This window comes from Zonotrichia leucophrys, chromosome 2, assembly GCF_028769735.1.
Source record: "Zonotrichia leucophrys gambelii isolate GWCS_2022_RI chromosome 2, RI_Zleu_2.0, whole genome shotgun sequence".
NCBI lineage: Eukaryota > Metazoa > Chordata > Aves > Passeriformes > Passerellidae > Zonotrichia > Zonotrichia leucophrys.
In genome coordinates, this window is record NC_088171.1 from 46,751,909 (window position 1) to 46,779,693 (window position 27,785).

The window sequence follows — 27,785 nt, forward strand, 5'->3', positions numbered from 1 at the left end:
TAAGGACAAAAGTTTTTGCAGCAATGGGTTTCAGTTCTAATTTCATTTGCCATCCATAAAGTTACAGGCAACCAGTTAATTACTGCTTTTCAAACTTGGCAGTTTATTTGTTAATGCAGGAAACATGGTGACTTAGTAAGGTCTATTGCTGCCTTCCAGAAGCCTCCAGCTCCAGATCACATCAGTGTATCTGATTTCCAAGTCAGATTGTTGAAAAATGCTAAGGTGGTGACTGATCCTGCGGGGTGTAAATTACCTTCACTCTCATGGGAAATGAATGTGTCTTTGAGGCTGGAGAAAGGATGTGGCTGCACAAGAAAAAATTCCAGGAGATGCCAGCTCTTAAAAACCATTTAGTCTGTGCAGGGCTTCTCAGAAAGCTGCCTTACTTCTGCATTGAGAATTAAAATATATAGTTGTTTTTTTTCTCGCTGTGCTTATAATGCAGTGAAAAGAGGCCCTGACTCCACAATCTGATTTCACATCAGTACAGCTGTAACGTGAAGAGGTGAATCTTACCTGACAGTGTAAGGAGACACAAGCATATTTCAAATACAGAGGGTTGCACTTTACCAGAAGATAAAGCTTATTCAGTAAAACTGCTTTGAACAAATTTGTACAAGGCTGCCCATCAAAATGCCTGCGTCAGATGCTTTTCTTCTTGTGGTACACCCTGGACCTATTGGGAAGGAGCTGTTGGCTGGGTGTTGTCTGTCCTTGTCACAAATGACTCTCCTAGAAGCCAGACCCCAGCTGACACTGGGGATGAGCACAAGCTCTAATAATTTGCACGGCCTCTCTTTGCAGGACTGTGGGATGGAGCTGAACGACGAAGACGGGCATCGCTGCTACCCACTGGATGAACATTTGCTTTGTCACTCCTGTCACCTGAAGCACATAGAGAATGGCACAACCCCAGCAGCTGCCTACCAGCACCACTACTAGTCACTGTGGCCAGCTTTGGGAAGCTGGGACAGAAGAGTTGTTACATGATCCCCCTCTCCCCACCTTCAGCTGATTTCCTGTGCATGTTTCTTGCCAGTCAGCAATGTTCCTGTCAAAGGATATGAGAGATTTTTGCTGGATTCACCAAGTTTGTATGCTTGTGGGTTTCAGCTGCATCAAACCATGTCTACTTGACCGAGAATGTGGCATGTTACCTAAACTGATCAGTTTACTTTTACATGTCTTTTTCTGCTGCCTGGAGATTCCTCTGGGCTCGTTTTGGAAGATTCTTCAGTGAAAGCACAATTTGCTCTCGTGCCTATGAACTCACATCGTGCCATGCACAATTAAAAAGCCAGAGGCTGGCTTGCCTGCCTGCCTGCTGGGAGCATCCCATCAGTCTACTGTTTCCTGAAAGCACATTTCACCAGGTTCTCTGAACCTATTAGTACCAGCTTTTTAGAGACTCTCCGTTTTTATTCATTCTTTAGGAAAACAAAGGAGTCTATGCAAAATGGCACCCTCAGACCTTTCAGTTAATTCCCTGAACTCCAGTATCAAGTCTGGCTGTAAGAGTACCAACTCTCCAAGCACCAACCAGGCAATGCTGTCTGGCAACTGGAGGCCAACATCCCATTTCAAACAGAAGAAAAAACTGGAACAAGTTAGGCTAAGCTACTGCAGTGACTTGGGGCCCAGGCTTGTGTGTCAGCATGACACACAGGGGCCAGTCTGCTGTGTCAGTCTGAATAGTGGATCATATTTGGAAAGGAAAGGTCAGGATGCTGAAAGTGTGGACATGGGGGAAATCCACCCTCATTCTTGCTTGCAGAGCTCTCTTTGGAAAAAAGCTCTCCATACACAGACAGTTGCCTGGGTTTTCCAGTTTTCCAGTTTGTCCTCACAGCTCAGCCCTCAGCCTGGCTATTCCTTTTCATGGTGTTTACCCAGCACAAAGCCGTTTCATAGTGGTGCTTATTCAGAGCTTGGGGAGTGAACCTGGGATTGTTATGAAGGCTTTGTCACACAGGGATTTAGAGCCCAGCTCCACAACCTGAACTCAGATGAGTATGTTGGCATAAACAGATTTGCTCCTATGAATAATAACAGCTTATCTGAGCAAGGGGTTAGAGAGTTTGGCCCTTACTTTCCCTTCTGCTGAGAAAGCAGGAAGGCAAATTGTTTCTTTTCTTGACCCTCCCACTCCCCCGCTCCCTGCTTTATAGTCAAAGCAATCTGTTCCCCTGATGTGTTACATTTCTGATAGGTGTGCCTGCAGTGCATGTTCTGTCCCTACCAAAGCTGTGCAGCCCCTCATGTACTGGTACTTTTGTTTAACAAAAAGTTCTTAATTTAAAGCCTCAGATGCAGTTGGGGATCTTAACTACTCTTTCTTTGTGTGGAAAATTAGTTAAATCCTCATGTATCTAGGCTGAAGGTGTAAATTTGGTTCTGACTGGCAAAGGATGGGATGACATTCTTGAAGATCAGTGTGGAAATGACAATAAATTAGCTGAGCCGTGGTAGTGGGACTCCCAAAATGTTCCCATGCTGAAAACCCATACAGTTCAACCAAACCTCTTTTCCAATAGCAAGGATGTAGCTTGAACTTCACTTGATGTAGTCAGACAGCAACGTGTGCCCATCTGGAGCAGCACAGGTGTCAGGTAGCAGCAAGTTGTCTGTCTCTGCCTGTAAATCATCTCCCCGTGGCTGAAATGTGAAACTGCCCCAGCCTCAGGAGCTTGGTGGGCCTGGCCTGGAGTTTCATGGTGCCAGCTGACCATCCAGCTGCAAGTGCCTCTGCCTGTTTCCACTGCCCTTCAGGATGGGGCTGGCAGCTTGGGGCTGGAGGCTGGTCCTGCTTGGAGCCATCCAGAGCTTTGGTGCAGCTTGGGACATGAATCCCTTCAGTGAGTGACTGAAAGCTCAAGGGAGGGCTCTTTAGCACTGTGAAATATATCTTCTCAGAGTTTTATCTATGATATTAGAGGAGGTGAAATTGACCCCAAATATGTGAGCCCTCCTAGAGCCTTAAATTTAGCCTCCAGATGCTGGTTAGGAAAGGGATGGGAGCTGTAAGCAGTGCTGCTTCCAAGCAGGATGGATTGAGGGCAACAACAGCCAGGCAGATCCCATAGCGCTCTCACCCCAATGCATCCCATCAGCTTGTGTCCTGCAGCACAGCTAGGCTGGAGCAGGGAGGGGGTGTTCCAGGTGTGTCTGTGATCTCAGGACTGTCTGAAGGGACTGAGGTGGAAAATAACACCAGCTCACAATCCCTAGTAAATAATTCAAATAGTCCTGGGCAGGTGGTTCTGTGCCCTGGGCTGCTTTTGGCAGTGAAGGCAACGAGATACCAAAGTGTTTCTTTGAAGGGAGCTGGAAATACCAGCCTTGGTCATCTCTTGCCTCTGAAAGACCAGCTGCTATATAGTTCATGCTTTTGCTACCTCTTGATTTTTTGGATCAAGCCCTTGTGCACATTTTTTGGCCTTCATTTTGTAAAGATCTGAAAACACTATCGGGACTGGTATTTTGTTTTTAAACTGCAGTTTAAACTTCTGTCTCAGCCTTGCAGCCTTCCCCAAAACCTCAACATAAGCAGGAGAGAAGGGAATGAGGAGAAAGATAATTTTCCTTCATGGAAAGCCTCAAGGGCAGCAGTTTGTGCAAGATGTCTTGCATGAGCTCTCTTTGCATCACCGGAGTTTGGCCTCTGCTCCCACACAGTGTCTTCTTACTCCTGTCAGCCATCCTGTATCCCTCAGCACTGGGGAAATGAAGGCTGCCCTACTTCCAGTTTTAAGGTCCCCTATAAATTATTAAATGCTAACACTCTCCTTTCCTGTATTTACAAAGAGCTGGAAGTGACAGCGTGAAGCTCTTGAATAAAGGAGCCTGTGAGCTTGTGGTTTTGAGGCTAAAGCATCTGCTGCACTGCCCTGCACCCCTGTGTGTGCTAACTTGCACTGCTTCTGTCTCTGGGAGTTTGAATTCCTTTAAGCTCAGTATTATTTCTCCCAGGCTGTGAGTGTCTGAGTCCCTGTTGGTTTTCCCCAGCTCTGCAGCTGCCTGGCAGTGGGTCTGGCACAGGGGGAGGCAAGGGCATCCTGCCCAGAGGGGAACCTTCTCCTCCTCCCCACCCTCCACCAGGCATCTGTGGAGCTTCAGCCCTCCCTGCCTGCCTTCAGGCAGCTCCCCCAAAGGGAGAAATAGCTCTGGAGCTGGAGGTGTGACACTTTGTGTCCTCTTCACAAGAATTTCAAAAAACATATTAAATTCCGCCTATGTCCTGGCTGGTACACGTTGGGGTTTGCTGTTCACATGAATCTTGTTGTCTTTTAATTTATTAACAAGCTATGGAAACATGCTATGAAATGTTAGTCTTGGTTCCTCCCCCAGCAAGTTCTTCTGACTGGCTTTAAAGTAAGGGACCCTTGGAAGTCCCATTGTGCTGTTAATGAGTAACTCTCATGCAAATAGTTATTCAAGTGAATTCCCTGAAGCCTGCTTTCAGGAATCAGAGCTTAAAAGATTTTTTCATTCAGATCATGTTCATTCATGATGTTAAATTTCTATTGCTTAAAACACAGAAACTAATTTAAATAGGGATTTTTGCATAAGAGCTGGGGGAAAGCCCCAGCTACAGAAGCAGCAGACATTTTTGTGTAATTTAAAGTGTAAGAAGCACCTGTGATCAAAGCATTTTGGGAAGCTGCCCTGATGTTAAAACACAGGGAACAGCAGTTTCTAACACTCTGGTAAAGAGCATTTGAAAAGATCTGTGGCTCTTCAGTTTCTGAATTTCATTTGGGGGCTTTTAAAACATTTTCCCAGTCTTTCAAGATTTAAATGCTCCTTTTTTTTTTTTTTTGTTTAGATCTTTTTACTACAAAGTGAATAGCTGCTTAGTCTGTAAATGATGATGGAGTTTCATCAGCAATCAGGTGTGATGTAGCAGCCTTGAAAGGGGGAAACTGGGCTTCCAAGAGCTGCCATGGGTCTGGCTGGCCATTCCAAAGAAAGGATTATCTTTAAAAAAAAATACCATGTGGGCCTTGACCACTTGCTATGTTCTCACTTTTGGGGTGCTGTGTGCAGCTGTGTCCATGCACATGATGTGTGGCAGGTGCTGCCCATGGCACACCTGCCTTTCACACCTCTGTGCCCATGCCAAGTGCTTGTAGGTGCCTTTTAAGCAACTTTCTGTGCATGAATGCAATGCCACATTGACCCAGCCTCATCACTGGGCAATACCCCTGGAGTCAGTACCTGCAGGCAGGGAAGGGCCATGACCAGATACATTTCCCTTTCCCCCATCCTGTGAGTGCCACTGGGAGAAGCTGGGAAGGGCTTTGCATCTCATTGTGGCACAGCATTTGTTCATTATTCTTTTCCATTTCTGAGTCCTGCTGCTCGCTGGCTGCAGTGGCTCTGGCTGTCCTCACTGAAGCTGACTGGGCAGGCATCTTCCTGCCACGAGCCCAGACAGAGCTTGGAACTGCTCTCCCACCCTTTTCCTAAGAGAAGCAAAGCTTTCCTGAGCAATAAAAATCCTTACCCTGCTTTCTTCCAGGGCAGCCAGATGTTGGTGTGGCAATGCATCTGCAGCCCACTCAGACACGATGGGAGATGGGAAGAACCTGTCCCCACGTGCAAATCCATGGCAGAGTCCTGTAGAGGCAGGAATGCCCTGTGGCCCTGGTGGAGGGATGACAGGGCTGCAGTGGGCAGCCCAGCCCTCCTCCCCACGCAGCAGGTCTGCGGAGCAGGGCCAGGCAGGGACCCAGGCACACCCCCAGGCTCTGCCTTTCTGCATCCAGAAAGCAAATCCAGAGCCTGCCTAACGATACTGAATGGTACTAGTTATTTTATGTTTCCTTCAAAGCTCAGCTCCAGGAGAGAGTATTTTAGGATTTGTGCTGGTGTAACTAACCTTAGCCTCCTGTGAACACAGCCCTCTTTTCCTCTGTGCTGTTAAGTATTTATACAGAATGGAGACTGGTAGCCACTGGCCTGTTGTGATTTCAGTGATTAAAGACAGTATCTTAAGCAACACTCAGAGTCAAGTCTTTCCTACACTTAAAATGACTGTCATTGCCCAGAGTCCATGGTGGGGGGAGTTATGCTGTGAAATGATGGTTTCCCAACCTCTTCCTTGTGCCTGTCCCCCCACCTCAGTGGGGTTCACTGGAAATTTCCACTCCTTTGCAGGCAGCTGGTATTTGCTGTAGCTCCATTGGAGGCTGTCCTGCTCTGGTATCCTTCTGGAGAGGCCCAGGTCCCAGGCTGAGGGTGTCGGGAGGGATTTGCTGCACATGGGAGCAGGCTCTGACCCCAGCATGGGAGTCTCCTTTGCAGCATTGGTGGGTGTGGGTTCCTTGGGGGTTTTGGGTGCTGTTCCCATGGTGCCCCTGCTATCAGCTACCAGATGCCTCAGACCCGAAGACTGGATGTTGGCCAAGCAGCACACAGCAGCTTGGAGGTGTCAGCTAAATGAAACAAATACATAGGAATAGCTAATTATAGTTCCCCATCCATGGGGCAAGAAGCTGCCCAAACCTGGGGCATGACACCCAGAGAGCTGGATCTGGTGGGCCAGGAGGTGCCCCAGGTTTGGTCCTTGCCAAACTCCATAGCCTGCAGGATCAGGAAGGGTGGCCAGGGGGACAGCAGCTGTCCCTGAGCTGGGGCACTGCCAAGGGCAGGAAGCCCTGTAACACCACCCAGCCCTGGGAGGTTTGGAGACTCCCGCATTGAGGGCAAAGATGTGGTAGCTGCGGGCATATAAGAAGTAGGGGGACTGTAGGCGGCATCCTTCGCTGAAAGCAGAAAAGAAAAAAATATAAAAACGAAAAGGAGTGAAAAAGGAGCAGCCGAGCCAGCCAGGAGTCGAACCTAGAATCTTCTGATCCGTAGTCAGACGCGTTATCCATTGCGCCACTGGCCCTGCTCGAAAAGCGCCGTTGCTCCCGTGTAGTTCAGCACAATTCTCTCCCGCCGCTTCAGCCAATGGTGGGGCTGGCGAGCCCGCCCGGCCCCGCCCTCCCCTGCCATAGGCGGTGCCCCGGCCTGGGCTCGCCAGCGCGCCCGCGGAGGTTTGTCCCGAGCGGAGCCCCGTCGCTCCGGCCCAGGGACGCGTCAGTCGGGCAGGGAGGGAGCGGCCGGGTCGGAGCGGAGCCCGCGGCCGGGGACAGCCCGAGGGGACGGATGGCGACGGCGGCACCGGTGGGAACCACGGCAGCGGCGGCCTACGCCAGCCTGAAGCTGTGAGTGACCCGCTGGGACGGGGGTGGCGCGGCTCTGGCACCTGCCGAAGAGGAGGGAAAGGGAAGGGAGGAGCCGCCGGTGGAGCGACGGTCACACGTCCCCTGCTGTCCCCTGCCCTCCCCGGCCTGTCCTCCGCCCTTGCTGCCCGTCTCGGCCCCCTCGCTCCCCCGGGTGACCGCGAAGGGCTTGGCCTGAGGCGGCGGCTGCGTGCGGGAGGAGGACGCGGAGGGAGGACTTTGGCCGCGGACACGGTCCCCTGTCGCCGTCCATCCCACGGCGCTGCGGGCGGGCGGCTCCCGTGTCTGTCTGTCTGTCTGTCCCGCCGCCCTCCCGCGGTCCCGGAGGTCAATGCCTGCGGGGCTTCCCTTGCCGTGAGCAGCCTGCGCTGCCCGCTGCTTGTGGAGGCTCCGTCCCTGGAGCCATCCCAGCCCCGCCTGGCCGCGTTGCTGTGTCCCCTGCTCCGGGTGGCCGTGCCTTGGCAGGGCCTTGGGCCCGGAGCTCTCCGGAGGTGCCCCAGCCCGGACAGCTCTGGGGTTCTGCCCTCCTGCTGCTCAGGGGCTCGGGCGCTGCTGTCAGCGTGCAGCGCCGCTTGCCAGCACAAGGTTCCCTAGGCGTGCTTGCCCATCGCTCTCTCGTCACACAAATCTGCTTTTTTTGTGGTGTGCGATGGTTTGGATGCCAGTCGATGACTGAACTTTGAGGGCTTTGAACTTTCGGGACTCTGCTGAGCAGTGCCGGCTGTGACTTTTCCAGATAAATTCTTCTAACTACCCAGTGTAATTCTATTATTAAAACAAAAATTGTTTTAGGGGAGGCTGTAACCCTTTGAACGTGTGTGTATGCCAGATATTTGTTTGCTGCCTTAATACAGCAGCAGAAGTTGCATAACCGAAAGCAGCACAAAGTTAACACTGCAAGAGGCATCTCCATTATAAACCCTCACACCAGTTCAAACTCCCGAGGATATTGCTCTGAGCATGAGACTCTTCAGGACTGTCTGAAGCCAAAAGTGAAGTGTCTTTGTGTGTCCTAAAGGCATTCCCAGGCTTTTGACCTCTAAACAGTAGCTGGAAACTCCATGATTGAGTTACCGATGCCATTTTCAGGCAGCAAAATCTGAAAGTGACTCTTAAGCCTGATTTAACTGTACTTTATGCTCTGTTGAGTTTCATTTGACAGTCATCTTTTGCATTCAGAGCAAACAGATCTTTTGCAGGTCTGTATAAACACTTTGCCATAATGCTGTTATGTGTTTCAAAGTCACCAGGCTTCTTATTTTGGTTAGATAGGTATATGAGGGTGCACCGACCCTGGAGACAATTGAATGTTGCTCAAGAGTAATATCATCAGTGATGGTAGAAAGACTTTACTTGGCAGAAAGCTTTCTTTTTTTTTTTCCTTCTCTCGTCACCTTAGCAGTATTTGTCTTTCTTTACGCTGATCTTGTGACATTTTTGGCTGCAGAGGAGCAAAGGTGAGTTGTGTGAGGAGCAGTTGTGTGACTTGTAGTGCACAGTTGTTCTTACTGAGAATTTTTCAAGTAAAAGCACCTTTCTGGATACAGGCTAGTAAAAAATTCTCTCATTCAAAGTTTAATCTTGGCTAAAAGTAAGCTTTGATCTTTTTGGAACAAGGCTGTCTTAGATGTAGTTTAACATGAGTTTTTTCATCAACATGAAAACAGAATTGTTTTGTGCTCTGAAAAATGAGCTTATTTTCTTGTCATTACACCAAGTTGTGATAGTGGCTGCAGCCTTTCTACCAGCATTTGAAGATAAGGGCCATAACTTGTGTCATGAGTCAAACCTACCAGCTTGTCAAGGTCAAAGGAGAATGTTCTCATGAAAAGTCCAGGCTAGACTTCAGTTTGGGGATTTAGTGGTGGCACTGTTTGGGTTTTTGGCTGATGACTCACTCTCAAGACGATAAGGTCAGATTCTGCAGCTGCACCTTTTCTGGGGAGTCTGCATGGAGCTTCCCTGGCTGCTGTGCTCTGCAGGGCCCCGTTCTGTACATCCAGCCACAGGTTCTAGCTCTCAAAACAAACCCACTGCATTCTCCACCTTATCAAAAGCAGTGGTTCATACCCCTTGTGCTTTGACCTGTGTCATCAGTCAAGTTCAGGTGGTAACAGTGAAAGAGCTGATGTCTGGCATTTGTGCTGCTTGTGGAGCTTGCTGAGTTACAGCAACAGTTATTGGGAAAACTATGAACCTGAAAACTGCTATCCACAGTTGTCACCTCTGGCATTGCTATATTTAATTAACAACTTCTGGTAGCCTCAGAAATAAATTGTAACATTCAAACAGCTATTGCAGGTATTGCATCCACAGCTGGCAGTGGAGTTGCCAGTCCAGTTAATACATAAAACTGATTGTTAAAGGTGTCTGCAGAATAGAGCAAACTCTGACTGTTGTTTTGGCTCAGTTAAAATCGCTTTTTTCCTCTTTGTGCTTGGATGAAGGCTTACCTTGCTGATAGCCTTCTCAGTATCCTGTGGGTCCATGACCCTAGCTGTGTTTCAGATTTAACTCCTCCTGCCTGTAGTTATGTTGCCTCACATGCTTTGTGAAGGTACTTGGCAGTCTTTGGTAGCCGCTGCCCTGGAACACAGTGCCTTCCACTCGTGTGTGTGCTTGGGGGAGGTCTGAAAGGGCATTTGGGTTTGAAGAACACTTATAGAAAGGGATTTTTAGCTATCCTTTCTTCCTGCTCCATCTAAGCAGCTGTCATGGTAAAGCTCAGGGATGTTGGCTGAGCAGGACATTACCTTATACAGTAAATTATTTTCTTCTAGAGTGAAACTTCAGTAGAAATAGACACTATGTAGCCTTTAATCCGTGCCTTTTCTTTGTTGTTTTTAAATGGTATTTCCATTAGTTTTCTAAATCCTGGGGTTTTTCTCCCTGCAGCAACTACTGCTGTATGGGAGATGTTCCAATTCCTTGAGCTGTTTCTGCTCAAGGAGTAATATTTATGGGAGACATATAATTAGCACACCTGCTCACCTAGAAAATCTGGAATCTCTGGAGTGCTGAAACCACCAGTGTGTTCGCTCTGTTACTTAACATACTGTTGGGACTCTGCATAAACTAACATCCTGTATCTCACTGCAGAGCAGTGTGCTGTGCTCGAGATCCCAAATGCATCTCTGTGCAGTACAGGCTGTGCTTCTGGGTTGCTTTATTACAGTATTCAGAGGCTGACATCAAAGTTTCCTGCATTAGAGCAATGTTAAGTATTTATGGTGAAATAATCAATTACTGAAGTAAGGATTTGGCTGTTGAGGCCTAGAAGGCTTAAGTGATATTGAGTGAAGCACTATCTTTAGTGGCCATTAGAGCATGCTGGGTCCTCTCTCATGCTGGATCTGAGCACAGGAATATTCCTGTGTGTAAGATCAGCCTAATTAAAGTGTGAGATGCAACTGTGCATCATCTGTAGGATACACAGAGCTGCTTTATAGCAGAACTAAGGAAGTGAAACTTCACAACAAATACATAAACAAAAGAAATACTATCTCACAACTGTAAGTGAGTCTGACTTTACACTTGATGTAAGCAAGCAGTGGTTTGTTCTGGTTTTGGGTTTTTTTTTTAATGTCTCTCTTATGGAATCAATACTTTTCCCCTGCAACTTTGAATTGTAGGAATGAAATCTACTGACTTGCATTATCTCAAGCATCAATCTACACAGTTTCAATTGCAGAAGACTATCAAAATAATTCAAGTCACCTTCAGTAATATTTGAAATGGGAATTTGGTTATTGCAGTTCTTCAATACTTCCTCCCTTGAGTAATGTGAGTTATAGTAAAAATGTAAAATATTTGTGCTTATAACATCCTTTCTTCTTTAGCAGTACTGAGAAATAGTTCATTATAATGGTGGTCAGTTTTCCTTTAATTAAAAAAAAAAAAGGAAATAGAAGGACTCAGATTTTGTGAAGATTTGGCATGCTGTTAAGTTCTAAGGGAAGCAAGATGGTGACACAGCAAGGTGGTGAGAGCCCTCGATGTGTTGCATGGCTCTAGACAGCAGAGACAATGCAGCTGGGGAGAAGGCAGTCTCCACTGTCACATGTGAAGTTTATACAAAACCAGAATGTGGCTGGGTGTATGAAAACCAGTTCATAACTGCAGACACTGTGGGCTTCTATGAAATACTGCTTTCCTGATTGTTATTTTTTATACAATACTGTCACTTGGACTTTCATCTGTCCTTATTTCATTAAAAAAATAGAATGAATCTGCAGTTTCTAGTTGTGAATGATCCTTTCTTCACCATTTACTATCTCCCTGTCAGATGATCAAAATGAGCATGTGTGCTGTCTAAACTTGTGGTAGACATACAGGCTTGCTGGTGAGCACAGTTTGGAGATGAACCAATTCTTGCATGCAATGTTCATCAGTTTCCTGTCTGAAAGACAAGTGAGAGGAAATCATCTTGACTCTAGCAATTTTAGGACAGAAAAATGCATTTAAGTGTGAATGAGCCTACTAGCTAGTTCTGGTAATTGGTGAGGTTGTAAATCACCACTTGGGCTGGAACTGCTTGGAGTCTTGGCCTCTTCCTCAACTATATTTTAGGAATGTTGAACTTCTTGCACAAATGAGGCAAGGACTAAGTGAATCATCTTTCTATTGGAGATTTTGTAGAGCACTAATTATCCCACTTCTTCTGAAGCTCAAATTCAATATCTTTCAGGGCCTTAGGCTTTCCAGTTTGTGTTGCACAGCTTTATTTAAGGCGGTTTTTAAAGGTGACCCCAAAAGTGTAGTATTTGCTCAGGTTCTGTCAACTTTGTAGATTGCTAACTTAATTTCCTCTCACCCCTGATTCCCCTCTCACTCAAGAGTCAACATTTCTGTTTCAGACTGCTGCAAGCTGCTGAAGCCTTTTTGGTCCATTGAGCTGAAAGCAGGGATGATTTGCCTTACATTCTCCACTACACTTTTGTCACCAGATTTGGTCCTGGAGGGGGCCATGGGAAGAGGACTTTGAATAAATGTGAAACATAAACTTCTGGTTTTGCTTGAACTATAGACATTGTGTAAAAGGAAATGAAGATGATAAAGTTGTTAAAAGCAATGGTAGTGGCAGGAAATATTGTGGTCTAGGATTTGAGAGAGAGAAATGCTGGGATGTGATCTAGCAGAGCAGGATGTATGACACACATTGAGAGAACAGCATGATTTGCAGTGGCAGCCCTAATTCTCTCTGGTTTCTTTTCAGTTTGTGGATATTGAGATAAGACTTCTTGTTCTTCAGGGAGAAATTGTTATTCTTGCGTGTGATAAAGAAAACATTTGTTACATGACAATTATTTGAGGTTTGTAAGCTGCTTCTCTGTTGGTTAAAAACAGGCTTTAACCAATATGCATGTGAATCTCTGTTCTGAGACTGTAGTAGTGTCATGGCCATGTTGCACTTTATAGTGTAAGGAGCAGCTTTTAAAAATATTACCATGGATGGAAATTTTTGTGCTCTGTACAGTCAGTGTAGATGTCTTGTCTGTGTTGTGCTCTTCATGCAGAGTATTCAAAAACTGAAACTGTAGTTCTCAACACTTTGTTTATGACCTGATAAGTTAATGTGGTTTTTTCAACTTACTTTGCTTGAGATGCTCAGATGAGTAAGAGTCTATAAGAGCATCTGTGCTAATGGCACAACAGATCCAATATTAAACTTCATAGAGTCTCTTCCCAGTTGTTGTTTTAGCTGGAATCTTGTGTGTCAGCTGACATCCCAGAGAAAGATGAGCATTCAACTAAACCAATGAGCTGCAGCTTTCTCTTGTGGAAAACATGTGTCCTGCTGCCTCCTGCCAGTTAGCAGTAGCTTTCTGACTGCACCTTAAATGGTATACTCTCTTTTCTTTTTGGATTCTTTACCAAAGTGAGGGTTTGTAGGTGTCTTTAAGCTTGTCTTGCCCCTGTTCTATCTGTGTAAGCTTGTTTGCTTTTTGCCATGAAGACAGCTCCCATTATTGCTGTGAAACTCCCCTAAAGAGCTGGGGATGCTCATGTACACTTCATCAAAAACAGAAGCAATGGAGGTAAAATAGGTGTTTTAAGGCTTCAGTGTTCAGTGAACTGCATGTTTATATTTCTTACTTACTTTTATTTTCAAAGATAAAGCATTTAATATGTGTACATGAAAGATTTAAGGATGCTGATTTACAAAGGAAATACTGTAGATATGTTTCCCATTTTAGGACCCATGAACTATAATGAAGTTAAATTATCTAATGAATGAACACTTAACTACTAATTGCTTTACAGTTTGTTGTGTTATGTTGTTTGGTGGATTTTGTCAGTTCAGTGTTTTCTCTATTCAAACCTCCAACATTGGTGTCATTAGCACCCTGTTCTAACCAGCATCACCCTGCTCTGCTGTGGCGCTCCAAGGGCTGCAGGTGGGTCTGTGCTCTGCCAGGCACCTCCCTGGGCTGCAGGGGGAGGCTTTGCCTCACTGGCCTTCACCAGGGGCTGCAGGGGAATCTCTGCTCAGCTCCTGGAGCGCCTTCTGCCCCTCGTTCTGCACTGACCTTGGTGTCTGCAGGGTTGTTTCTATCACACATTCTCACTCCTCTCCCCTGCTGCTGTTATACATGAGTGTTTTTCCCCCTTTTTAAATGTTATTCTGGAAGTGCTGCCACCATCACAGGTGGGTTGGCGTTGGCCAGCAGTGGGTCTGTCTTGGAGCTGGCTGAGATTGGCTCTGCCAGACACAGGAGGCTTCCAGCAGCTTCTCACAGCAGCCAGTTCTGTAGTGGCCCCCCTCACCCTGCTACCAGACCGGCTATCAGACTCCTCTGATCTAAATTAGGATTCTAATTCAGCTTTCTGAAGCATTAAAAAAAATAAAAGATGCGTAGAAATGCAAGATCTATTTAGGGAGAAGGAGCCTAAAAATACCTACCCTGTTACCAGAACAAGAATTTTAAAACTCTGACCCCATGTCTTGTCAAGCCTTAAACTAAGAAAATCACTGTAAGAGTCAAGAGCAATAGTTTAAGAGTGTTTGGGGCATTTTGTTTGTTTCCTGAGCATTTCCTGTGTATGGCTACAAGCCACTTCTGCGTATCCCTCCTCTTGATGCAAAGTATAACATGTCTGGTTTCTTGCAAGTACCACAATGGGTGTGTTTTTAAGAAACACTTCTAAAAACTGTTTATGACTAGCATTGGGTTTTGTGCTGGTTTTGGGGGGAAGGACAGCAAAGATGGAATGAGGTGTGAACAGGAAGCCGATGTGTGACTTGTCTGTCTGGTGCAGGGGTACCTGTTAATGCCATGTGTGTTATGTAGACCTGGCTAACTCATCTGGGAAATGGTAGTGTTGAGACCCCTGCTTCAATAAATTAGTGTGCCACTTGAACTTTTCCATTTCTTCTGTGTTGTTTCCAGTGGATTCTTGCAATACTGACAACACTAACGTGAAACAGGTGTGTTTACAATTTATGTTTATTAGACTTGCATTAAGGATGTGGTCTGATCTGTTTTTGGTTTAAAAACTTCTGACTTTGTGTTGGGTTTTGGCTTATCAGATATGGTTCAAGCTTACAGGAATCAGAGTGGACCACTACATGCACAAATTTACTTCCATGTCTTTACCTTATGGTAATGGAACAGGATTAAGATTGTTAAGCAGGCCATTAATTTTGCAATAGCTGATGAGTGGGACTTGGGGCTTTTTTTGCTTTTCTTTTGCCCACTGCCAACATCAGTGGCTGTTGAGAAGCAATCCAGTGAGAATTTTGCTATTTTGCAGCTGAAATAAGGTGTAAAATTGATTGCTCTGTCTTCACGTGGTGAAGAATAAACAAACCCCAAGTAAGTTCTGCTAAACTAATTCCTTTTTCCTGTCTCTCCCCGTACAGGCATATAACACCAGAGAAGTTCTATGTGGAAGCCTGCGATGATGGAGCAGATGATGTGCTTGCCATTGACAGAGTCTCCACAGAAGTCACTCTTACAGGTGACTCTCCTCACCAGTACTTCTCAATACAGTCTTCTCTGTCCTTTTTGTCTGTTTTGCTCTAGGAGTCCAAGAAGATCTTCAGGACATTACTGAGATAATACTGACATAATTGTTTTTACGTTGTTACTGTTTAAAACAATGCTTTGCATTCTGTTCTGCAGAGCTTTGTTTCAGATGCCTTTTGGCTGTGGGTTTGATGCTGAGGGTTCCCAGGGTGATAGTGCTTGCCTGTTCTTTGGTAAGACTGTCCATCACAACAGGGGAAGCTGACTCATCCAGGCTGGTTGGGGTTGGTGCTAGAAGTTCAAGATCAAACAGGGAAAGGATTGAATACTGGCATTCTTCAGCTTTTGCACATTGTCCCAGTGCTGTCTTTTATATAAAACTGAAACCTGACTTTTCATAATGCCTCCAGAAATAGCAACAGTAAAAAACTTCTTACTAGAAATTTTCATTCTGTGTTGCAAATCCAGATTCAGATGTCAGTGGGAAGAGTCTTAAGCCTGTTGACGTCTTGAAAATTTTAGTTACATTTTTAAAAGAGTATGAAACAAAGAACTTTGATTAAATAACAGTAAAATGAAGGCACTGGGTGACTTCCTTTTTGATACTTCAGGAGTTTGGTAGCACAGTATTACTGATCTCCAAACAGACAGAAATGCTACAGTAATAGTAATATAAAAGCAGTCATTGTCTCTCTTTTATAAGGCTTCCTGTATCCTTCATGTAAGAACAGTGTGCCCATCCCACTGATACTTTTGGTATCATAGTAGATTATTTCAATTTCTCCTTCAAAACTGTCAAGATAGTGATCCCAAGTCTTTTGTCAGTCTGCATCTCTCTTACTGCTGCTCTTTTATCAGATGAACCTGCAAGGTGTTTAAAGCAAAAGTAGATTCCGGGGTTACCTTTCTCAGTTTTCTGAGTTCTGGGAAAATGCTTCATTCTGGGGAATGGTTTGAGTTTCTTTCAATTTCTCTAAAATCCCTTATGTTAGAAATGTAGATAGATTAAACTTACACATGGTAAGACTTTTAATTGAGATTTGGATCCTTTTTGGCTCTCCTGGTGTATTGTTTGGAATACTGTGTCCCTTGCCTCGTGTGTGCTGCTGTTGGTAGTATTGCAGAGACAGCTTAGGTCTTGTGAGACAGAAATAGACTAAGGTTCAGAAGATACAAGCAGACCTGGGAGGCACAAGCACTTGTGGTTTGGTTATCCTTTGTGTCTTGATGGCTTCAAAACAAAGCTTCTGGAAGCTGTCAGGACAATACATTATTGAGGAATCTACTTGCTATGCTATCATGAAAATAAGCTTGAATTTATTTAATGGAATGACTAGTTTCATTAAACATGAGAAATTGGTTAGAAGGTGGGTTAGAATCCCAGATCCTCCTCCCAGAGCTCCATCAGGCTTTGAAATTCAGCTGCTTTCTTTCTTATATTTAAATATATTTATATACTTATAAATATTCTTATACTGTAGCAAAACTTGATTTGACAAGGAAGGCTGGAGAAACCTAGTTCTAATTGTGTTCCAATACAGTCATGAAAGAAGCATTCTGAAATTCTGATGTTATTTTTTTCTGCTTTTCAGTTAAAAAAGATGTTCCCCCTTCAGCTGTTACAAGGCCTATATTTGGTATTTTGGGAACAATCCGATTGGTGGCAGGTAAGGAGAACAGGACTCTGCTCTTTAAAAATACTTAGACAAAATAGATTGCTGAAGAAGCTTTAAAGGCAAAAATAGTATTTGCAAGTATCTGAGGATGCACTTTCATCAGTGTGATAGGCTTTCCATGTGGCTTCTAGAGGATGGAGGCATCCAAATCTACTTTATCACAAATGTGTGGGTAACTCTTAAACCAGGAGGTGCTCTAAAGGTAGGGTTAACTGGTAGTTGTTTGAGTTATAAGAAATGCATTTCAAATGAGTGCAAAGCTCATCTACTTATTCTTTGTAACTATTTTAATCTGAGCTGCAGGATTTGGTGCAACAGAAGTGTTGTGTTGTGAAGCTTGATCAATACTCATGGTACACAAATAGCTGAGAGTGACTGGAGGATAGACAAGTAGATGCAGCTGTTCAAGTAATGATTGTGTTGCAGCTGCCCTACAAATGCAAAGAAAATCCAACATGAAAAGGGCAAGGGCAGACTGGAACAATTCTAAGTTTGGAGAGTTCTAGGATAATATAAGAATAAGTTGTCCAGTTTTTCTAAGTGTCTCAGGTCTAAGCAGCCAGTGTCCTGAATACACATGCTGCATAAAGTGGAAGCTTTTGGGAAAGTAAGCATTGCTGCTCCAACAATCCTTTTTGTAAAATTTGGTAGAGTTTGAGACTGAAATACTCTGATGTAATAAGCAGCATACATACTGAATAAAACCCCCATATGTAGAAGGGATTAAAGATCACTCACTGCAGTATTCCCAACTGAGGCAAAGGGTCATTGTGTTGAATGCAGTGACTTCTACAGGATCTTAAAGCTGCTGAACTTTCTATGCCCACATTCTAAAGAATTGTGGTCTTGCAGAGTAAGAGCAATGAATGGATACATGTGTCTTAGGGACTCCACAAGTGCTGACTGTTTGATAACTGAACTGCCCCAAAGGGGAATTGTCATCACTTACAGGCTTGGTAATGACTACTTTTCATCTGCCTGAATATTAAATAAAATATAGAATATGTTATGCCTCTTAAAAGCTTGGGTTTTTTTCATTCTGTCCCCCAGAGCTTTGCACTGAGTGTTAGCATACAGCTGTCAAAGTGAAGATGTTACTAGTTAAATTAAATGTTCAGCTAAGTGTTATTAGGCAGTTCACTGCTGTGAACTGTAAAACTGACCCTGTGTCTAGCAATGCAGCATCTTTAACAAATATAAATATTCTTTGCCTATTGCAGTATTAAGAGTAAAATTTTTCTTCAAAAACAATGGGATACTAAAATAAGCTGTGCTTAGAAATATGGTTGTGTTGTGTTCACCAGCAAGTGTAAATTAATTGCTCTGAGTGAACTGTCCATGATTATGGGTGGGTTTTTTGCTTTGCTACTCATGCAGCCAGGGAAACAGCACACTTCCTGGCTTAAATAGGTAAAAGAACCCCAAATCTTTGTACAGTTTTGAATCTGTTAGGAGGAATATTTTTTCATGAGAAGTCGAATAGTCTTTTTTGCTTTTGAAGCATACTTCCTTTCATGTATTTTGGGCTTACTCTGTGCTTTTCAAACCACATTCAAGAGCATTGGCCTCTTTCTGAGTTGGCAAACCTGAAGATTTTCAGACTTTCACTGATCAGAAGTAAGAGTAGGTGACACTTTATGTTGTCTGCTGTTTTTAAAGTTCCTTAAACTTAGTGAGCAGCTCGAGATCTCTGAACATAGAGAAGTAGGTAGCTTAGAAAGTACATTTTGCTTTTGCTCCAGCCCTGTGTGTTTTGCTACACTTAAGAACACAAAGTCCTGTTGGTTTCAGTTTTCTGATGTGGGTATAGGCTGCTTTTCTTAATACATGCAATTTTTTGCCTTTTTTTAACTTTGTTCTTTCTGATTTACAGGCACATATCTTATTGTAATAACAAAAAAGAAAAAAGTAGGTGAGATTTTTGGTCATGCAATCTGGAAAGCAACAGACTTTGACATCCTCTCCTACAAAAAGACCATGCTGCACTTAACTGATATTCAGGTAGGTACATTGATTAGGGGAGTGTGGAGCCTGCCTTTTGCAGTTTTCTCAAAATTCTCTGATTTTGTGGATTCCCACATGAGGAAGCTATGAATTCTTTTTTTTTTTTTTTTTGGAAGCTTGGAAGCTCTTTGAACAATACCCTTTTCTGATTTGTTCACGTTACTAGAATGGCTCTAATATTTGGGTATGGATGTATATAAAATCAAGGTGATAAAAAGTATATAAAATTCAAGGTGATAAACTCACATGGTACAACTTAGAATATCATTGCAGCTTATGGATGTGCATTTTTGCTTCTATTAAATGGTACACCCTTCCTAATGCTTCTGTTAAGTCTTTCTCAGAGGTTTACTCTTCTGACAGCCCCTACAATAAACTGCATAGCTGTCACCTTATCTGTCCTGCTTTCTTTATGGAATTGTTCAATTACTTAATTACTCAGCAGGGAAAATTTGACTTTTACCTTTTTGAGGAAGAGATAGGTGGAAGATTTTTTTTTAAAACAGATTTGTAATGGATTGATAAAGAGCAGGTCAGGGTATCTAACCAATGGAGCTGGGAGGGAATTTGATGCTTTTTCAGGAAAGGAGTGAGGTTGAACCAGAGCATAGATTATAACTTTTCTTTTGTCTTACCATCTTGTTTTTTGGGGTTTTTTTGACTGAATAGTTTTCAGGGAAACCAACAGTTTCCCTTTTGCTTGGAAATTGTTAGGATTTGTTTAATATCAGTAGCTATTTGCCTCACAGGAATACTGTTCTCTGCTCTCCACTGTTGTTGCAGAATTTGGTTGCAGTGTGCTAGCTGCAAGTTACCAGTGAACTGGTATCAGAATTGCACTCTCATGCTTTCCTTCTTGTGTGGTAATCTCTGGATGATGTCATGTATTGCTAGAGCACTAGCAAAATTCATCTCATCACTTCAAAAAGTAGTGGTAGCTTACAAGAGTAAAATATTTTGATAGCAGTATCTGACAGCTCTTTTGTTCTTTCCTCATCCCAACAGTTGCAGGACAATAAAGTATTTTTATCAATGCTTAACCATGTCTTGAGCGTGGACGGGTTTTACTTCTCAACAACCTACGACCTAACACACACCCTGCAGCGGCTGGCCAACACCAGCCCAGAGTTCCAGGAGATGAGCCTTCTAGAGAGGGTAAGCATTTGAGTTTGCTTCATGTCTGTGTCTTGCAAATTGTCAGTCAGTTTGGTGCAGATGATGTTTAAATGATGCTGGTGTTTTCTCCAAGCTGTTAGGGGTTGTGTCTGAACACACTGGTCCACACAAGTCTCGTAGCTTGTGAGCAGCACAATGTTCTAGGGATCTGTTCTGATCTCATATCTCACTTCCAGATTGGCAGTTGGAACCACTTCCTAAAGTGTACTTTAAACTGATTTTGAAAAATCCAAAAGAAATTAAATATTGCCTCTCATATTGAACACTTCTAATTACAAGAAGGAGCTGAGCATTTTGGGCAATTGAGAGAAAGCAAGTCATTCCTTTGAGTGGGGGGAAGGAATCCAAAGTGGAATAAGTTGTACTTGTGTTCATGTTCTTTTCCAGGATGACTTGGGATAGATCTGAAGGTTTTATGGCTGTCAGTCTTGGGATGTTGTATTCTTTCTGAAGTATTCCAATTCTTTGTGTGAAGCATGAATTTAGTATGCTGCTTTTGTCTTAAAGGCAGCAGCCAAATGCAATTTGAACTTGAAATTTTCTTGTGTATGTATTGATGGGGTTTTGTTTTGGTTTGGTTTTTTAATATTGGAAAAACTGTTTACGTTGGGGGATTGTTTTGCATCATCAAATGTTGCTCAGGCAGTGCTCTTGCCAGGGAGAACAAGGACACAAAAGGATTGGTTTGCCTTAAAATTGTGTCACTTCAGAAGGTTGTTTGAAAGGCAAAGTACAGTAAAAAACATCAATTACAAGTAAATTCAGATATCATATGGTTAATTGCAGTGTAATTTCATACGCCCATGGCTGCAGTATAATGGCTTTTCAAAAGGATTAGGGCAATTTTGAACATCTCCAGTTTTTCTCTGCAAGAGAGAAGTCTGGTTTGTGTTTGGAGTGTGGGTGTTATTATTTGATATTTGTGTTTGTTGTTTTTTATAACAGTACTGGTAGAAGGAAACAACCACAGCGTAGGGGCACCAATGCATCATGTTCTGCAGCTCAGTTGTCAGTGGTTTAGAAGTGTCATGCAAGAGTAGCTAAAAGAATAGCTCTCTCCAATCTTTATTTAGATTTCTAGTTGAGGATGTGAAGGCTGCTGACAAAAGAAGGGAACTTCATCTCCATTTGTACCCGTTCATGTAAATTTACATGATGCTGTGGATGCTATGATACTGCCTTTATGTTGAATTAAACAGAACTGACAGTCTCTAAAAGCATCTTGGCTTTTTGTTTCTTGCTGCAGGCAGATCCACGGTTTGTATGGAATGGGCACCTTCTGAGAGAATTTATTGCTCAACCAGAGGTAAACACTTAGTAATGATTCTGGTAATAGGGAACAAATATACTTCTACTATAAGTATGCAACATATTTTTGTGATTCTGTCCCTTTCAGACAGCCAGAATCTAGTATAACATGCCTAATCATCATCTAGTTTAGCACAGTGAGTCTTCTGCTTTCAAACTTCCAACTTTGTCAATGTCCTCAGTAGTACTTCTAGAAAGCTACTTTTTTGAAAGTGTCAGTATTTGAAAGTACTGTGCTGTGAAGATAGCTGCTCATATAAACCAAAGGGGAAGTTACACTGCACAGTGTATGCTTTTCAAGTTTTTGAAGTTTATTTATTTATTTATTTATCTTTGGGTATAGGCAAGGTCCAGTTCATCACTTTTTTTCCTAAGACTGTCTCTCATCATTCTCCATGAATGCAGTTTAAATTCTGTTTTGCTAGTGAACAGATCATAAAGCTGGTAATGGAGAGTAAGACTGACAATTTAGATTCTTCCAGTTAATTTTAAATGAAGGCTAGCATTGTAACCCTTGAATTCACTTAATCCAGCAAATACAAGTGCATGACCATGAGCCACAGCTGTGGCACCTGAATGGCCAGACTGTCTAAGCTCCTTCCTGCCAGAGACCTCCTCTGTCTGTTAAACTCCTTGGATTGCCTGCACTCCAGCAGCCTCCCCTCTCCAGCAGTGCTTTGCATTTATCAAAGCAAGTGACGCACAGCTTCTATTTCTGCTGTGGAGATGTGCTGGTACATTAGACAGCACTGTTCCAAAAGGCTGCATTGTGCACTGCTTCTGGAATGTGGAGATAGCAATTGGAGAAGGGCTGTTGTGCATATTCCAGGGGCATATTACTGGGTCTAAAGTTTGCATAGTGCTATGCAAATAAAGCTTGGGAAATGAGAGAGAAGCTGTGGTGGGAACAGCAAAGGAAAATCAAGTATGGCTGGCTAGTGAAAACAGACCTAGGGCACAAAGCACAGAAGCTGAAAAGAGAGGTAACTGATATTTTTAGGCCGTGCTTCCCCTCTCATTGATTACAGGTGTCTTGATGCAGGAACAGTTTTTGGTAATGTTAAGTGTGGAATTTCTGACTTCTAGTATTGAACTTTAAAGTTTTCTTGAAAGATTAAGTTATTCAGGAATGGAAATACAGGAAAAACCCTGGAGTAGGCATTTTGAACATTACTCACGTAAAAATACATCTTACTGAAGACTTCTGTAACTACTGTCTCTGCATGTGTCCTTCTGTGGAGGTAAAGCAAACACACCGTGTCAAAGGTTTTTCAGCAAGTATTGCTTTATATCTGGTGTGTTTGTAGGAGAATAAATGCCATGTATAGGGAGGACAAAGCAGCTTGCTTTTTGTCTAGGCTGCTTAATTAGGATTAGACTTTTACTTTTTTCTTCCTTCTCATAAGGATTGCATATGTTGCTGTTTTCCCTGAACTTTTTTCCTCAGAAAGGAATGTTTCACCTTAAACAAAAAGTAAATTATATAAAATATATGAAACTACCACAAAATCCCTAGGCAAAGCGTAGTTACTCACCTTTTTTTGGCTACTATTGTTTAATATTTTTTACATGTATTTGTGTTTTTCAGATCCATAGGTTTGCTACACCAGTGATGCATGGATGTATCCTTTTGTTCTGTAAAACTGTACTGGAAATGGGTGGTCCAGTAACAAAATGGCTGCTGTGAGGCTGCTCTGTTGTTACACTGGCAATTATAACACAGAGCACATTGTCACAAATAAGTTATAGTTTGCTCATATATGGGTGTTACATATTGTTTGATAGTCTACTCCTGTGTTAACTCCCTGGAATGTTCTGCTTTATGGGTTTAATGCATTTGATTTTACAGTCTTGGTTTGCCTAACTGTCAATAGGAAGGTTAAGATTAATATGGCAGATGCTCTCCCATCAGCTTTAGTACTTTTTTATCTTGCTATAAGGATGCATTTAATTTAGATACAAAATAAAGGAGGACAGTTTTGACTTGAAGGAGTGCTTATGGATGTTGATGACTAAAAGGATAAGTTCTGCTGAAGGCTCCTGGAATGCTTTTCCTGGACAGCTGCTTTTTCTACACCAACACTTTGGGAAACTGCCTTTTTAGCAAAGCAGTCATGAGTTTATTTTTGAGAAGGGATGAATGCTGCAAGGAAGCTGAACACTTTCTGGAGGCAGTGTGTGATAAACAGTAAGTCCCAGGTAGTTGCTCCTGGACCGAGTATGAAAAGGACTGGCAAGGCTGGACAGAGCAACTCATGCCATGTTCTGCTTTGTTCATGCATTGCAAAGGCCCCTCAGGTGTGTGCAGGGAATGGTTTCCAGATGGAATCAGTTGATCTGATAGGACTGTCAGCAGCTGGCAGATCTCCAGTCCTTCCCTGTGACTTCATTTAATGGAAAATGTTGTGGGAGTAGGCAGAGAGACAAAGGAAAGATAGCAAAAGGGAGATATTGAAACACCCTAATCCTTATCCTGCTGGTTCTGGGTAAATTGCAATTAACAACTGACAGACTGCAATTAACACCTTCCTCGAGCCTATTTCTTCACTTTATAAAAAATTAGCATAAGTAATATTTGTTTAAAACAGAATTACAGAAAACCTTAGACAACTCGGGAATTGGAAGAAATGGGATTTCTAGCAGTAAATGTGCTAGAAAAACCCCACAGCAGAATTGTTACAGCACCACTAGCAGATAGTTCAATAATATCAAAGTTGCCCTTTTTTTTCCCCATGTAAACCCAAATATATTTTTTCAACTATGTGTGCTGGGCTTTTAGTCTTGCAGTGATGAGAAATAATGGACTTGGATAGTTGAGATTTTAATCACCTGAAGCCCTGAACTATATTAAGTATTTACCTTGCTGCTCCAAACCAAAGCCCTTCTAAAGAATAGTAAATTCTGTCTTGTCCTTATCTGTATATGTGGAAGTTGTGGAAGTTTCTGTTGGCAATCTGTGCTCATTTTAAGTGAGCACAGATTGCCATCAGAAAATAGGCTGACAATTGCTAAGCAGCTAATGTTAGAGGTAACCTTTCTTGCAGAATACCGTTGCCTGTGCAAATGTTGAATTAAAGGGTAGAGGACCTGGCAGTAATTTTCCAGGGAAACAGAGGAATGGGTATTTTTCAGCCTTAATTTATGAATTGAGAGAACATTCTAGATGGGGACAATTTGTATTATATTTTGGGGGTTGTTTACAAACAGTATTGGCATAAATACAAACAGAAATCAGGGTGACTCATGTATGAAATCAGTGTTCTTTAACAGAGCTGAGGTGCTCATGTGTGACACAGCTGCTTTATGTCCCATTTGAATCATAGATACAGAACCTAAATTTCACTTGAGACAAAGTATCTGGACTCTTCAAAGGGAAGACTGCAGTAAACTAATTTAAAAATTAACCATTTTTATCTTTTGCTTGCTTTAAAGTGATAGGTTTCAGTTTTTAGGGGCAAAACATGCAAACATGGTGAATCTACCTGGAGAAATTTTTCATGACTGCTGGTCTCTATTAAGACTTGATAGCTTACTGCAGTCCCAAATAAGTGCCACTATAAGTAGCATAAAACAAGAGTAAAGATGAAACTAATTGTTGTTGCCCCGTTTGTTGGGTAGTCCCAGGTGCATTTGGCACTTTGGGTATGTAGCCTGGGCTACAGGAAACTGTTCTTGTGTGAGAAGCTCACACTGGAGTCTTCATGTGTGTTCATTCTCTTTTTCTTCACACAGATTAGAAAGCCAGTCTATTTTACTGCTAGTTCTGGCATTTGTAGATGTGATTTGTAGTATTTTGCGCTTATGGGTGCAAAATGTATACCCCAAGATATCTACTCTTCTAAAAGCCTAGAAAAAATTTTGAAGAGGTATTTTTGAAGTAGTTGTTAATTTTTAAAACAATAGGGGCAAGAAACTATTAAGGTAGTCTAATGAAATTATGTATGAGATGGATTCCTAATTTTTAATTAGAACCATAAGACGCAGAATAAACTTCTTTAGAATCATATCTTCTCAAAATTACAGCAGTTTTAATGTTTGCTCATCAGTGACATCACCATTGAGTGTTGTTTTGCAATGTGCATATTGATCCTAATATTATTACTGTCTCTCAAGTTTAATGTTCAGCTGTTGTTGGGGTGACAAATGTTTACAGATTTGAGTGTAGTTTCTTGGTTCCTTGAAGTTTCCTACCTTGATGTATAAAAATATCCTAATGAAACGTTGGAGTTTTTCCTGAGTGTTGTTCATCAGTTATCACTATGCACTCTTGTTCTATTAATGGCAAATGTTTTGACTGGCTGCTTATTTCCAGAAGAAGCTGTTTCAGGGCTGGTGTACGCTACTATGTAAGAGGTAAAAGAAAAAAGCTGATTTATTCAAAAAATATGTGTTCCATCTGCACATGTGAGTTACCTTTAAGAGTAAATGAAAAAACATTGTTTAGTTTGTCTTGGGCTTCTTCCTCCAAAGAAAATATTAAGAACCGAAGCATTTTTTGGTATTTATTAAAATGGACTCTTCTTCATGTCTTTAAGACATAACTGCAACAGTTTTGTAGTGATTTTTAGCAGATGGCTGTTTTCATTGGTGCTAAATGCAAGTGTGTAATAGCCCTTTTGGTCTAGCAGTAAATCCAGGTAAGAGCATCACTGGTGCTGGCAGGGGAGCCCTGAGTGGTGTTCTCTAATTGTTTCAAGTTAAAAAGCAAACAGGGCAGTGAATTTAAATTACTTTCTCTGTTCTTAGTCCCAACATACATGCTTTTGAAGAAATTTGTCCATTTCTGCAGTACCATTGTTACAGAATTCTGCATATTTTGTTGTCAGAGCACTGGTATTTCATTTCATATTAAATTATAATCTCTAGTGCTAGAAATGTCAAAATGTGTTAACTTGAAGAAGCACAGTTCTGCTTAAATTTGGTGCAGATCATATTAAACTTTTACCAAGGTTGCGTTTAATTTTATGTTGTCAGGCAGCTCTGTGCTTCCTGTGAGGGCTTAAAAGGGAGGGGTAGGAATCCTTTTGCTGATGTGCTGTCACTGTTTTGCAGGCAGGCTGAGCCAGCTAACATGGTCTTTTTCCTTCACAGGTATTGATTCAGAAGGGCACGCTGCTAACTTTGTGGAGACAGAACAAATTGTGCATTACAAGGGGAGCAAAGCATCGTTTGTTCAGGTAAAGTCACTGTAAGGAACAAAGATACATAGATAGCTCTGTCTTGTTTGCATATCTTATATGCAATCTATATTTAAAAGCATAAACTAAACAAACAGACTGAATTAGTTTCACAAAATAAACTTGTCTGCTTTATTTTTAAATGTCTAGTGGGTTTTGTAAATTCTGCTGTTTAAAACCGTTACCATTCTTTTACAGACCCGTGGATCTATTCCTTTTTTCTGGTCTCAAAGACCAAACCTCAAGTATAAACCAAAGCCACAGATCAGCAAGTCAGTAAACCATGTATGTGAGTGTTTGTGTCTTGGGGTTTTAACATGTTACTGGGCTCATGTTTGTGTGAAAGGGTTGCAGACTATAATCAGGAGAATAAAAATCAGCAATACTGGATTGAGCATTATTTTTTAAAAGTAATAGCAAGAAACCTTGTACTTCTTATAATGAATTAAAAGGCAGAAAAAAATGCAGGCATCAGTGGGAGTAGTTTCTCTTTGGATCCAGTTTGCAGCAGTTTTAGTATCTGTACAATACTCTTTATCTGTAGCATTTTTAATGAGGAGAACTGAATGGACTGGGAGGAGGAAAGTGGGAATGTTTTGGCACAATAGAGAACATCAAACAGTAATAAGAATCGTCAAAAATATTATAATGGTGGTTCCTTGTAAAGCACAGATCTTAATAGTAGTGTACATCTGTCAACCCATTTCCTTTCTTTTCTAGATGGATGGCTTCCAAAGACATTTTGACTCACAAATAATTAGCTATGGAAAGCAAATGATTGTCAACTTGGTATGCTTTCCCTTGTTCTTCCTGAAAAAGTTGTTGTTCTTCTAAGCAGGCTTCTGAGTAATTCTGTCTTTGTTTTCCCTTTTCCCAGGTTAACCAAAAAGGCTCAGAGAAGCCTCTTGAGCAAACCTTTTCAAAAATGGTGAACAGCATGGCAAATGGAATGGTCAGGTACATGTGACATGAAGTGATACATTTTGTGTTACAAGTTAAGCATTCCCTCTGAGACTCGCAGAGTGGTCAGCTCTTCAGGGGCCTTTACCAACTCTGTGATTTTTTGCATTTTATATTTATGAAGTAACTTATTAGGAGCGGACACAGGCAGAGAATAAGGAAGAAAATTAAGAGAAAATGGTAATTCCAGTATTGGAGCCATAGTATGCAATGGAGATTGTCTGCATTTTGGGAAAAGGAAAATCATGCCCTGTAGAACTAGCTTCTGGCAAAAGGGCT

The 27,785-nt window shown here is 42.5% G+C and overlaps 2 protein-coding genes and 1 non-coding gene across 3 annotated transcripts in view; 2 read left to right on the plus strand and 1 right to left on the minus strand.

Annotated features, from left to right (window-relative positions):
* The window catches only part of LIMD1 (LIM domain containing 1), a 32,473-nt gene extending 26,467 nt beyond the window's left edge, over positions 1–6,006 (plus strand). Inside the window, exon 8 of the mRNA XM_064704854.1 lies at positions 808–6,006. Within this exon, the coding sequence (XP_064560924.1) occupies positions 808–945 (138 nt within the window). The 3' untranslated portion in view covers positions 946–6,006. The remainder of the gene's footprint in view (positions 1–807) is intronic.
* Positions 6,007–6,825: 819 nt separating this feature from the next.
* TRNAR-ACG (transfer RNA arginine (anticodon ACG)) lies at positions 6,826–6,898 on the minus strand. The gene has a single exon. It is a non-coding gene; the product is annotated as a tRNA-Arg (tRNA).
* A 125-nt stretch (positions 6,899–7,023) lies between these two features.
* The window catches only part of SACM1L (SAC1 like phosphatidylinositide phosphatase), a 29,394-nt gene continuing 8,632 nt past the window's right edge, over positions 7,024–27,785 (plus strand). Inside the window, exons 1-12 of the mRNA XM_064704855.1 lie at positions 7,024–7,217; positions 15,100–15,197; positions 16,798–16,872; positions 18,755–18,882; positions 19,891–20,040; positions 21,308–21,367; positions 22,958–22,991; positions 25,621–25,722; positions 26,461–26,546; positions 26,745–26,831; positions 27,267–27,335; positions 27,424–27,503. Coding sequence (XP_064560925.1) covers positions 7,159–7,217; positions 15,100–15,197; positions 16,798–16,872; positions 18,755–18,882; positions 19,891–20,040; positions 21,308–21,367; positions 22,958–22,991; positions 25,621–25,722; positions 26,461–26,546; positions 26,745–26,831; positions 27,267–27,335; positions 27,424–27,503 — 1,028 coding nt within the window. The 5' untranslated portion in view covers positions 7,024–7,158. The remainder of the gene's footprint in view (positions 7,218–15,099; positions 15,198–16,797; positions 16,873–18,754; positions 18,883–19,890; positions 20,041–21,307; positions 21,368–22,957; positions 22,992–25,620; positions 25,723–26,460; positions 26,547–26,744; positions 26,832–27,266; positions 27,336–27,423; positions 27,504–27,785) is intronic.